This window comes from Geotrypetes seraphini, chromosome 2, assembly GCF_902459505.1.
Source record: "Geotrypetes seraphini chromosome 2, aGeoSer1.1, whole genome shotgun sequence".
In the NCBI taxonomy this organism is placed as follows: Eukaryota; Metazoa; Chordata; class Amphibia; order Gymnophiona; family Dermophiidae; genus Geotrypetes; species Geotrypetes seraphini.
This window is the reverse complement of record NC_047085.1, coordinates 67,198,970-67,211,110: the sequence shown is the minus strand read 5'-3', so window position 1 is coordinate 67,211,110 and position 12,141 is coordinate 67,198,970. Positions and strand designations below refer to the sequence as shown.

Sequence of the window (12,141 nt, the reverse complement as noted above, 5' to 3'; positions counted from 1 at the left end):
AGAGACAGGGCAGACACTGGAAGGAAAAGAGTGAAAAGAAGATGAAAGCAGAAACCAGAGACAACAAAAGGTAGAAAAAATAATTTTATTTCTATTTTGTCATTAGAATATATCAGATTTAAAATATATATCCTGCTAGAGACATAACTGGGGACTGCAGTATTCTGTTAGCATGATATTTCTGTGTAGCATTCTATAATAACTTGGCTTGTTCAGTTTTCTTGATAGTAGAGGAGATATATGTGGAGGGGAGACAGGGGTTTTGTTGGTCTGTGCTCTGTATATTTGTATTTATAAAATCACAATTGTTCAGAATATTGTTTCTTTTTATACTTTAATAAAATACGTTCAATATAAAATCATAACTGCGGCTTGTGCAGATGGGATCAGATGGTTTGCGGGGACTGAGCTCACAGAGACTGGGCGGAAATGTTTTTTTTAAATTTCAGTCTTAATAGTTTGCCGGTCCACAAAATAATTATTTTATTCTGCCGGTCCACGGGTGTAAAAAGGTTGAAGAACACTGTCCTAGAGGAGATATGATACAAACATTTAAATATTTCAGATGCATAATGAAGAAGAGCATATTTCAGTGGGAACAAGAGGTCATGACACAAGCTTCAGAGGGGACAGATTTAGGAAAATGCTGCTTCACAGAAAGGAGGATGTAGCTTTGTGGAAAAGATGGAAGCAAAAACAGTTAATTTGACCAAAAAGGATGACACCATAAATTAAATGGATACAAATTGAAATGTTACAAGGTGATCATAATTAGAACAGTGATGGGCAATATTTTGGCCTGAAGGCCATGCTGGGGATCATGATTGGAGTGGAGAATAATTAAGGTCTTAGAGCCTCAAACAAAAGCCTGAAAGTAGGGTTTGGTTTGATTTTAATACTTGATATACAGTAGAATCTCAGTTAACCAGTTCTCGGTTAACTGGCCCTCTCACCCAAATGGCAAAAAAAAAAAAAAAGTCCCTTGAAGTGGTAGCGGTCCTGAGCAGCAAATCCCCCATCACTCCAAGCCCTGAAAAACTAGAAGCGGCAGCATTCCTGAGCCGCGAATCCCACCTCCCTCCCAACCTGAAAAACCAGCATGGCAACGTCCTGAGCCGCAAATCCCACCTCCTTCCCTTCCTCAAGCCCCCAAGCAGCTGAGAGAACCTGTAACGGGTTACATGAGTACATTCACAATATAGACAGAAAATTAACAGATGATAATGCAGACTTAGTGAACATAGCATAGCATAACATAGAATTTCAAATACAGACATAACAAAGGTAGTACAGCTTTGTGTTACAGGTCAAAACATGAGTTATATAGTAGGAGTTCATTAGGCTGTACTGAGGGATGCAGTGGGTTGTACTGGGGGAGTTACAGTAGGAGTACATGAATGGCAGTGGTCCTGAGCCACAAAGCCCTCCTCCTTCCTTCCCTCCAGCCCCAAAGTGGCAGAAGCAGGTGGCAGTCCTGAGCCGTGAACCCCCTCGCTCATTCCCTTCTTTACCTAAAGCGCAGCTGTCATGCTCACATTGCCCCCTCTTCAAGTCACTTCATTGGCTCCCCATCCATTTCTGAATACAGTTCAAACTCCTCTTACTGACTTACAAGTGAATTCACACTGCTGCTCCTCAATATATCTCCTCAATTATCTCCCCCTATGATCCCTCCCCCCCCCGTGTACACTTCTCCTCCACCGCTAATTCCAGACACCGTCCCTTTTTTCTTGATGCTCCATATGCCTGAAACAGGCTTCCAGAGTCAAAAGGTCATATTCTGTCTCCATCAGTACTCAAATCCAAGCTAAAAGCCCACTTTTTTGAAGTTGCTTTCAACTGTTAACTCCCACTCACTGTCAAAGACCTATACCCATCTTATTCCTTCTGCTAGAAACTGCCCAATCTTGAGATGTCCTATCTGTCCAAATTAGATTCTAAGCTCTTCTGAGCAGGGACTGTATACTGAATGTACAGAGCTGCATACACCTTTCAGCACTAAAGAATTGATAAATAGTAGTCGATCTAGTTCTTAGTAGAGCACATGAATTGGTGCGAGAGGTAATGGTGCTGGAGCAGCTTGATAACAATGATCATAGCATGATCAGACTTGAAATAATCCCTGAAATAAGTTTGCATAGGAAATCTAATACAACAGCACTTTACGTAAAAAAATGATAACATGAGGAGAATGGTAAAAAAAAGAAACTCAAAAGGTGCAGCTGCAAAGGTCAAAAATATACATCAGGTGTGGATGTTATTAAAAAATATTATTCTGGAAGCCCAGATTAGATATATTCCATGTATTAAAAAAGGAGGAAGAACAAACAGCAGCCAACATGGTTAACGAGAGAGGTGAAGGAAGCTATTAGAGCTAAAAGAGAATCCTTCAGAAAGTGGAAGAAGGATCCGACTGAAAATAATTGTAAACAAGGAATGTCAAGTCAAATGCAAGGCGCTAATAAGGAAGGCGAAGAGAGAACTTGAAAAGAAGATTGTGCCAAAAGTAAACCTACACAGTAAAAAAAATTTTTTTAGATATATTAAAAGCAAGAAGCTGGGAAGAGAAATCAGTTGGACTACTAGAGGACTGAGGGATAAAAGGGGCTCTCAGGAAAGCCAAGGCTATTATGGAGAGATTAAATTAATTCTTTGCCTCCGTCTTTACCAAGGAAGTTGTGGGGGAGTTACCGGTGCCAGAAATGGTATGCAATTCTGATGAATCAGAGGAACTCAAACAAATCTCTGACACTGGAAGATGTAATGGGTCAATTTGACAAAATGAACAGTAGCAAATCACCTGGACCGGATGGTATACATCCCAGAGTGCAGACAGAATTGAAAAATGAACATGCAGACCTATTATTAGTCATTTTTCTTTAAAATCCAGCATAGTACTGGAAGACTGGGGAGTGGCCAACATTATGCCAATTTTTAAAAAGGGTTCCAGAGGTGATTCGGGAAATTGCAGACTGGTAAGTCTGGCATCAGTGCTGGGAAAAACGGTAGAGACTATTATAAAGAACAAAATGACAGAACATATGCATAAGCATGGATAGATGAGAGAAAGCCAACATGAATTTAGTAAATGGAATCTTGCCTCACCAATCTGAAGGGGTGATTGAACATGTGGATAAAGGTGAGCTGGTTGCAATTGTGTATTTGGATTTTCAAAAGGCATCTGACAAAGTACCTCATGAAAGATTTCCAAGAAAATTAGAAAGTCATGGGATAAAAGGTAATGTCCTATTATGGATTAAGAACTGGTTGAAAGATAGAAAACAGAGCATATGTTTAAATGGTCAATATTCTCAATTGAGAAGGCTAAATAGTGGGGTTCCCCAGGAGTCTGTGCTGGGACTGTTGCTTTTAAACATTTACCAATGATCTAGAGATGGGAATAACTAGTGAGATAATTAAATTTGCTGATGAAACAAAGTTGTTCAAAATTGCTGAAATTTAATGTGGGCAAATGCAAAGTGATGCACATTGGGAAGAATAACCTGAATCACAGTTACCGTATGCTAGGATCCACCTTGGAGATTAGCACTCAAGAAAAGGATCTGGGTGTCATTGTAGACAATACGATAAAACCTTCTGCTCAATGTGTGGCAGTGGCCAAAAAAAGCAAAGAAGATGCTAGGAATTATTAAAAAAGGGATGGTTATCAAGACTAAGAATGTTACAATGCCCCTGTCTTTCTGACTCCCTGCCCTCCCCCAAGCCACCGCTGCCATCAGGGAACAGGCCGCCACCACCCCTGCTGCCATCAGGGAACAGGCTGCCTCCATAAAGAGGACACTGAAGCACCGGGCCGACCAACGTCAATTCTATCTTCAGAGAGGAAGTTCCAAGCCAGCCAGGCAGCGATTGGCTGCCTCGGAACTTCCTCTCTGACGTCAGAATTGATGTCGAGTTAGGAACGTTGGTCGGCCCGGCGCTTCAGTGACCTCTTTATAGGGTCGGGAAGCAGGTAGAACAGAAGGCAATGTGAGTCTATCACAGAGCCCTGGATAGGCTCCGTGATTGACTCATGTTGCCTTCGCGATCGACCTTTTGGGCACCCCTGATCTAGAAGATATTATTGCAGATGCTTGGTTTTGCATTTTTCAAAACTGTGAAATTGTGTCTGCAGAGATATCATGTCTCTTCACAGCAAAATTTTTCCATAGAAAACCATGATTTAAGTCTTTCTGACATTGTGATTTAAATCAAATCCACCCTGCCTGGGTATTTCCTCAACATCCTTCATTTATTTCTTGGTGTTATGGCCTTGTTCTCCACAAAGGATCCTTTTTGTCATCTACTGGTTCAACAGACTTGCTCTGATGTACTTGAAAGATTTATTATATTTTTGCCTTGATAAGCAAGTCTCTTCAAATTCTTTTCAAGCTTGCTTTGTTAATGCTTTACCTCTATCTTAACAGTTTTGCTCATTTAGATCCGATTTTCATTTTTTGAAATATATTCTTTTGGTTTTCAATTCTCTCTTTCATCTCAGAACTGAACCATGCCGCTAATTAGATCTTCCTTTGACCATTAATGCATAGGCTTTCAAGATGGTACTTTCAAACAACTCTTCTGCCTTATGTAAACCTAACATTTACAACTACTTTAGTTTTATTTAATTTTTTCGTAAGTCTGTCATTAAAGGGAAATGCTAATGCAGTACTTTTTCTTAATGTTCTTCTTATAGTCAAATTTGATAGCATTATCATCATCATCATTTATGAAGGGTTTGGACAATTTCCTGGAGGAAAAGTCCATAGCGTTATTGAGAAAGACAAGGGGGAAGACATTGCTTGCCCTGGATTGGTAGCATGGAATGTTGCTACTCTTTGGTTTTTGGCCAGGTACTAGGGACCTGAGAACGGGCTGCTGGACTTGATGGACCTTTGGTCTGATCCAGTAAGGATATTCTTATGTTCTTATTAGTCCCAAGCAGCCCTATCACTATTACCCCTTGTTCTAGTTCCTGCATTTCAGTGAGGACGAATTCTAAAGTGCTCCCCCTCTTAACTCCAAGACCAGCTTCTCCATGAAGCAATAATTATGATATCCAGAAACTTTACCTTCCTAGCCTGTCCTGATGAGACATACCTGTTCAACACTGGGATAACTGAAATCTCCATTATTGTGTTGCCAATGTTATTTGGTTTCTAATTTCATTGTCTGTATCATCATTCTTAATATACAGTGACACTCCTCCACCAAATTAACTATGTCATTTTGATGTTATGTTATGTGCAATCTTATAAACCGCTGAATCTTAAGAGTTCTAAGCGGGTTACAGGAAACATATTGTTACATAAAATTTTGCATAGAATTAAATGTCAAAGAATTATACACTATTCTAAGATTTAAGGAAAAATTGGACGCACATCTTCTTGCGGGACACATTGAGGGATACGAGTGACTAATGTATTCGCCAGGGTATGCCTGGCTGAGCCTCCGCGTGTGCGGATCACTGGACTGGATGGACCCCAGGTCTGATCCGGTGCAGGCATTTCTTATGTTCTTATCACTCTCAATGGTCATTCTCTTTCCACCAGGTCTCTAAGATGTCTACTATTTCTGCCTTCATTTAGTAGTACACATGACAATATTTCAATTTTCTTCATACTTTAGGTGGTTTATTGATTTTATTACATCTAATACTTGATTTTATTTTTGATGGATGCATAACTGGCATTTGTACTTTACTCAGAACCAACAAGATAGGTGATTCACCAAACAAACAAATAATTACCTATTGCTGTATTAATGCCACCAACATTTATATCATTTTCATCATCAAATTCTATTCGGACTCCTTTTCCATTGCCTGCAGACACACCGCAACCTCCACTTCGGCAGAGAGAGATAGGAACAACTCCATATACATAAGCCAACATAATAGGAACACCAATACCTACAAAAATAGCAGGGTACCATGTTGGATTTACAACTAAAAAGTACTTTAAAATTATTTTCTCATATTGAAGGACTTACTAAGGCTTCTTTGTAAGTATTCTAAAAGGTAACACATTCAAATAATGTAAGCTGAAAAAAATTTTGTTAGCACCTAATTCATAACAATAATGAATACCAAAGTCAAACACTATGGCAGTTGAAAAAAGATTAGTTACACTTCAAGCATAATAAAAAAAATAATCACTAAAGTGAAATTTATTCTTACATGCTAATTTCCTTTCCTTGAGTCCTGCTAGACAAGTTCAAATGAGTGGGTTATGGCCCTCGACCAGCATATGGAAGCAAAAAACACAGATACTTTAGTGACATCACCAGCATAAATTGTGAATCTAGATCTGAACAGCATTATTCCTTATATTCATATATTGATTGACTAGGGCTGCATTTCAATTAAAATTTTTAATCATGCAATTAAAAATTTTAATTGCATGATTAAGGCAGGGCATATTGGGAGGGGGGGCAGTTCACAGGAAAGGCCAAACATTTCCCTTTCCTCCTCTCCACAACAGGCATCATAGCTTTACTGGTGGGGATACCGAAACCCTAACAGTTAAAAAAAATAAATCCATTCTCAAACCTGCCTCAAGACCGAGGCAGTGTGGGGTGCCCCTAGCCACTGATGTCAGCACTTCCTGAGCATGCTCAGTTCATGGCCTACACCCTGGGAATCAGGCTCAAATAAAGTTATCCTGTTGGAAGCAGACAATATTAACAAGTTCCAGGACTGCACCACACCTTAAACTAGTGATACCACCACTGAATTTTTCTGTGTTCTTTGTTTCCATCTACTGGTCAGGGGACATAACCCACACATCTGCATTTACAAGGATCAAGATAATACCTGTTATTAGATGTGAGATGTTTTTCACACCTCTTCTGACTCCATGTACAATTTTTCCTTAAATTAATCACCCTTATCTTCTATTTAATTCCTATTTATCATCTTTATATATATTTTACCTCCACTTACCTTCTATGCTGTCTATTAGGAGTTATAAGGATAGGATAAGGGGAGGATTATAAGGTCTTTTAATTATTTATATAGATGATAATAGGAGGGAAGGGTGGGTTTTTTTGAGGTTTGATAAATAAGTTTGATTAATCATATGTATAACTTATGTTTAAAATATGTATAATATATCTTGGAACATATGATAAAGTTTTATAATTACTTTAATGATAAAGATTAAGATGGGTGAGGGAGGGTAATGATCTGTATGAATCTTGTAAAATCATAAGTGATGTCTAAAGTGTTAAATATATAATCTATGTTTCCACTTATTGAAAGTGTTTTAAAATGAATAAAGATTTTTTTTTTTTTTAAAGAGGAGTTATAATGTGTATTGTGTTGACATTGTAAGTAGAATACTATGGTATAACACAGTGTCTCGCAAACTTTGAGAAACCGCAGCACACTAGACCCTGTGTTGTGGCTGGAGGGCATCTAGAAATGTGCAGACGTTGATGCAATGACATCACATGCATGCGTGACATCATCACGTTGACATCTGTGCATGTGCGAAGGCCCTCCAGATGGAGCCTTGAGCCGCCAGTGAGGGGAGTGATGCAAGAAGAGAGGCAAGTAGGGGAGGAGAGGAACCGGCACCAGCTGACTGCCTACAGAATATGCGTCACGCTGCAAGAAGCACATCCTATAGGCTGCCAGTGCCTTTCCTCCTCGCCGGCATCTCGTGATACATCCAGAATCTATTGTGCCATAGCACAGCTTGCGATACATTGGAATAATGTATATTATTTCATGACATTTTTTCTGCTGTAATTTTTTATTGCCTATGTCCAAGTTATGCATTCTGTACACTGTCTGGGTGAATTTTGTCAATCAGATGATAAATAAATCCTAACAAAAATAAAATGGAGGACTGGCAAATTTATTTTTTCTCTTTAAAAGCTGCTGTAGTATACAAAGCCCATGAACTATGTATGTTCATTAGCTCTAGCAAAGAAAGCAACTCTACTTCCAGTCCTGCTCTATGTCTGAGTTCCATATCAGTACAACGAAAGACTAGGTTCGTACCTTTACTAATCTTCTTTCTTGTAAATCCACACTTTATTCCGGGATTAGTGGGTTAATTCCATCTACACACCAGGACTTTGTAGGAAGCTTTATATTTCGGAGACTTAAGCTCCACCCCTCTCACCTCAGCACTGTCCCCTCAGGAATCATTCGTAAAGCAGCCAGAAGGGATCCCCCAAACTGAGTGATAAACCCATTCTGATGGCACTCTCTAGAAAGGTTGGTCAGAAAACAGAAATCCAGCTTACCAGTACTTGGAAAGGAAGACAATTGGTGAAACAGCAAAGCACAGGGTGGATTTACATGAAAGAAGATTAGCAAAGGTAGCAGCCTAATCTTTTGTTCTGGTACAATCTCACTTTATTCCAGGACTAGTGGGACATAACAGAGCAGTCCTGGAAAATCAGGTTGGGACTGATGAGCCTGCTGCCAAAACAGAGGCACCAAAAGCAGAATCCAACTTGACCGCCACATTGATCCTGTAAAACTTGGAAAACGAGAGATCACTGACGACTCTGCCCAAGAGGACAAGATACCTCTGGTAGAATGAGCCCTCACCACAAGGGGGAGCTTTTTGTAAGATGAATCAGAGCATCCAGGCCTTCACTGCCAGCCTCGCAATGTTGACTGAAGAACCGCTTTCTTGTTGGCCATAGCTGCCAAGAGATCAAACGTGGGACGCCCCCACTGTACCACTATGCAATCAAACACCCTTCAAGATAGGGACCACTCTCCGGGGTCCAGAGTCTGATGACTGAGAAAATCCACCTGAATGTTGTCCACTCCGGTCACGTGCACCACTGACAGAGCCACTAGATGTGTCTCTGGCCACACTCCTGGTACCCACCTGCTGGATGATGTAAGCCACCACCGTGGTATTGTCCGAGAAGACTCGGACAGCTGGATGGTGGAGACGACCTTCGAAGTGGAGGAGAGCCAGTCGAATCACCCAAAGTTCCAGGCAATTGATCGACCACTTGCACTTTGAGGGAGCCCACCGGCCCTGAACAGGGATGGTCATACACACTGCCCCTCCCCCCCCCCCCAGCCTTTGAGACTCGCATCCGTCATCAGAATCACCCATTCCAAAATCCGGAGGGGAAGACCCCTGGAGAGCGAGAGAGGTCGAAGCCATCAGGCAAGACTGTTCTGTGCCCCTGGGCAGGGGCACATGTAACGGGTCCCGTTGCGGACTCCAGCACGAAATCACAGCACCCTGTAGCAGATGCAAATCGGCTCTTGCCCAAGGGACCACATTGATCATCGCCACCATGGTCCCCAAGTACTGCCAGGATGTTGGGACTGGAGTGGCTAGAAGATCCCGGATAACCTGTCAAAGCTTCTCCTGACGAGACACTGGCAGGAACATTTTGTCTGTCCCATGTGAAAGCGAACTCCTAGGTACTCCAAATCCTGTGTAGGCTCACGGTGACTCTTCCTAAAGTTGATCACCCAGCTTAGGCACTGCAGCAACTGAGGAAAAGCCTGATACCCGAGGAAAAGCCCGATACCCCTCGGATACGGAGAGGGCTCTGATCAACCAGTTGTCCAGATACGGGTGAATCAAGATTCCTAGGGTGCGATCACTTTGGTGAAGGTTCTGGGTGCCGTCACCAACCCAAAAGATAGTGCCACAAACTGGAATGCTGCTCTTGAACGTGGAACTCAGATACTTCCAATGGTCTGGGACAAATGTAGAGATACGCCTCCATCAGATCCAGGCGGCTAGAAACTCCCCAGGAGCCACCGAGGTATCACCAAGCGCACTGTCTCCATGCGGAAGCGAGGTACTCGCAGTGCCACAATGACCGCTTTGAGGTCCAGAATCGGTCTACAATCTTCGGAGCCTATCTTTGGAACTATGATATATATCGAGTATCTCCCAGATCCCGATATACAGCCGCAATATCTAGTAATCTATGGACTGTGTCCTGTACCCAAGCCGCCTTCTCAGGGCGGTTCAACAGAATTCCAGGAAATACTCAAGAGGACAGAGAAACTCTAGTTTGTAGCTGACCCGAAGGACCTCCAAGACACAATGGTCAGAGGAAATGGCCTGCCACTTGGCCAGAAAGGCTGACAACCACTCCCCGATACGTGGGAGGGGAGGCACCGACCTGGCGTAAGAATTGTTTTTTCACAGGTGCTGCCGGACTCCTTCCCCTGGACGGCTGGCACCAAGAATCACTAAAACATGGTCTGGCAGAAGAGGAGGCCAGCTGGGGGTCCTGGGTAAGGATGAGAATGCCTAAAGGGATGAAAATTAGTGTGCCCTGAACCCCTGGAAGGGTAGGACCTATTCACAGGCAAAGATCAAAGTGTGCAATCCTGCACACTGGCCATAAGGTCATCCAACCCCTGGCCAAACAAAAGTGGACCCTTAAAGGGCAACTGGTTCAAGGTCACCTTGGAATATGAATCACTGGACCACTGCCAGACCCACAGCATCCTGCGAGCCGAGATGGAATAAGCGGATTGCTTAGAGAAAACCTTCAACATGTCATAGAGGGCATCAGCCAAATAGTCCACACCAGAGACTAGGAAATCCAAGTCATGGAGCTCAACCATGGCAGATCATGGCGGAGCTTCAATGGCAAGCCCTGGCCATGAAAGAAGAGGCTGATGCTGCATTTATGCTGGTGGCCACCGAGTCAAACAGGTGCATAAGGATGAAATCCATATGCCAGTCCTGCACATCTTTAGGACCGCCACCCCCAGTCACTGGAGAGAGAAGTGCGTTTGGTTACCTGAGTCACCAAGGAATCCACCTTCGGTAAAGCAAAACACTTGTTAAAAGCATCTGCCATAGGATAAAGATGAGACATTGCATGAACACATTTCAAGGGACTCTCAGGCACCTCCCAAATATCCATAAGGATCTGAATTATGTCAGAATGATCAGGAAAAGAAGCTAATTGAGGCTTCTGGTCACTCATGAGGGAACACTCCGCAGTGTCAGGCTGCTCAGCCTGACACTTCAATTCCTGAAGAGATTCAGGGATCAAACCCACCAAATGTGCTGGCTTGAAAAATCTGTTCACAGTGGGATCTTCCCCCCAAATCCAGGGCCCCACTCAGATCCTGATCTCAGAGGTCCTCCAGTGCTGCCACATCTCCAGCAGCCGTGGTACCCATCTGCATAAGCAGAGGCATTGTAAGGGTCTCGGGAGCAACCATGGGCACAACCAGCATACTGACCAGGACCTCCCAGAAGGGAGGCAAGAGACAGAGGAGGAGGGGCCCCCATGACCAGTAAGGCCGCCTGTGGAAGGGTGACAGGCAGAGATTTCTTAACCAAAATATGCCTGATACATCATATTAATAAAGTTGGGGGGAAACCCATCCTCCGGGGCTGTGAGCCGGCTCCTGCAGACTTTTTTTGGAATGTTTTGAGGAGCAATAAGATTTCCCCCTCCCCCCCTCGAAGCACGCTTGCATTTCGCTGGAGTGCTGCCTGCAAACTCCCCAGGGCTCCCCCCCCACCCACCAGGATTCCGTTTTCTGGGTACTAGGCCAGAAATAGCAGGAAGACCCCCATTCAGAGGTCGAAGGAACAGGGTCCGGGCAAATTTCACCCCTTCGTGGGCTGCAGCACAGATGGAACATGGCTGCGCACCCGATAGCCACTCGCCACAAATAAGGCATGAATCTACCACATCCTAATCTGGGAAGTCCATCTGAGCAGTTTTCTTGCAAAAATGAAGGTTGCAAGAGCCTAAAACAACTTTAATTTTAAACTGGGAAAATCCAAGATGACCGCTGTGGGTACCATGATTGCCTAAAAATAGCCCAGGAAAAATACCAGGAGCTAAAAATACCCCCCCTTTCCGAAAATCACTGATTCAGGCTGTCAGCCTGTACTCAGTGTGACATATCCTGACTGTAAAAATACTCCTGAGAAAGCTGAAACAGCTTACAGGGCGATCCTCTGCCTAAGGAAGCAGGCAAGTTGGATTTCCAATCTTTGGACTGCCTCATCAGCCGGACAATCACAGCTGGGTACCTCCGCCACTTTTGGACACGCCATGCAGATGCCTGGGAGAAGAACACAGTCTGGCCCCAATCCTGGGCGAGACTCCACTGAGCCACGCAGCATGCACTCAACCCATTAGCGGACAAACCTAAGGTGAGCA

The 12,141-nt window shown here is 43.2% G+C and overlaps 1 protein-coding gene across 5 annotated transcripts in view; it reads right to left on the bottom strand.

Moving 5' to 3' along the window:
- The window catches only part of RNF19A (ring finger protein 19A, RBR E3 ubiquitin protein ligase), a 146,171-nt gene that overhangs the window by 27,777 nt on the left and 106,253 nt on the right, over nt 1–12,141 (bottom strand). For 4 of the 5 annotated variants that reach the window (XM_033933132.1, XM_033933130.1, XM_033933129.1 and 1 more), the window contains one exon: nt 5,750–5,911. The exons of the other annotated variant lie outside the window; for it this stretch is intronic. In XM_033933132.1, coding sequence (XP_033789023.1) covers nt 5,750–5,911 — 162 coding nt within the window. The remainder of the gene's footprint in view (nt 1–5,749; nt 5,912–12,141) is intronic. 5 annotated transcript variants of the gene reach the window in all.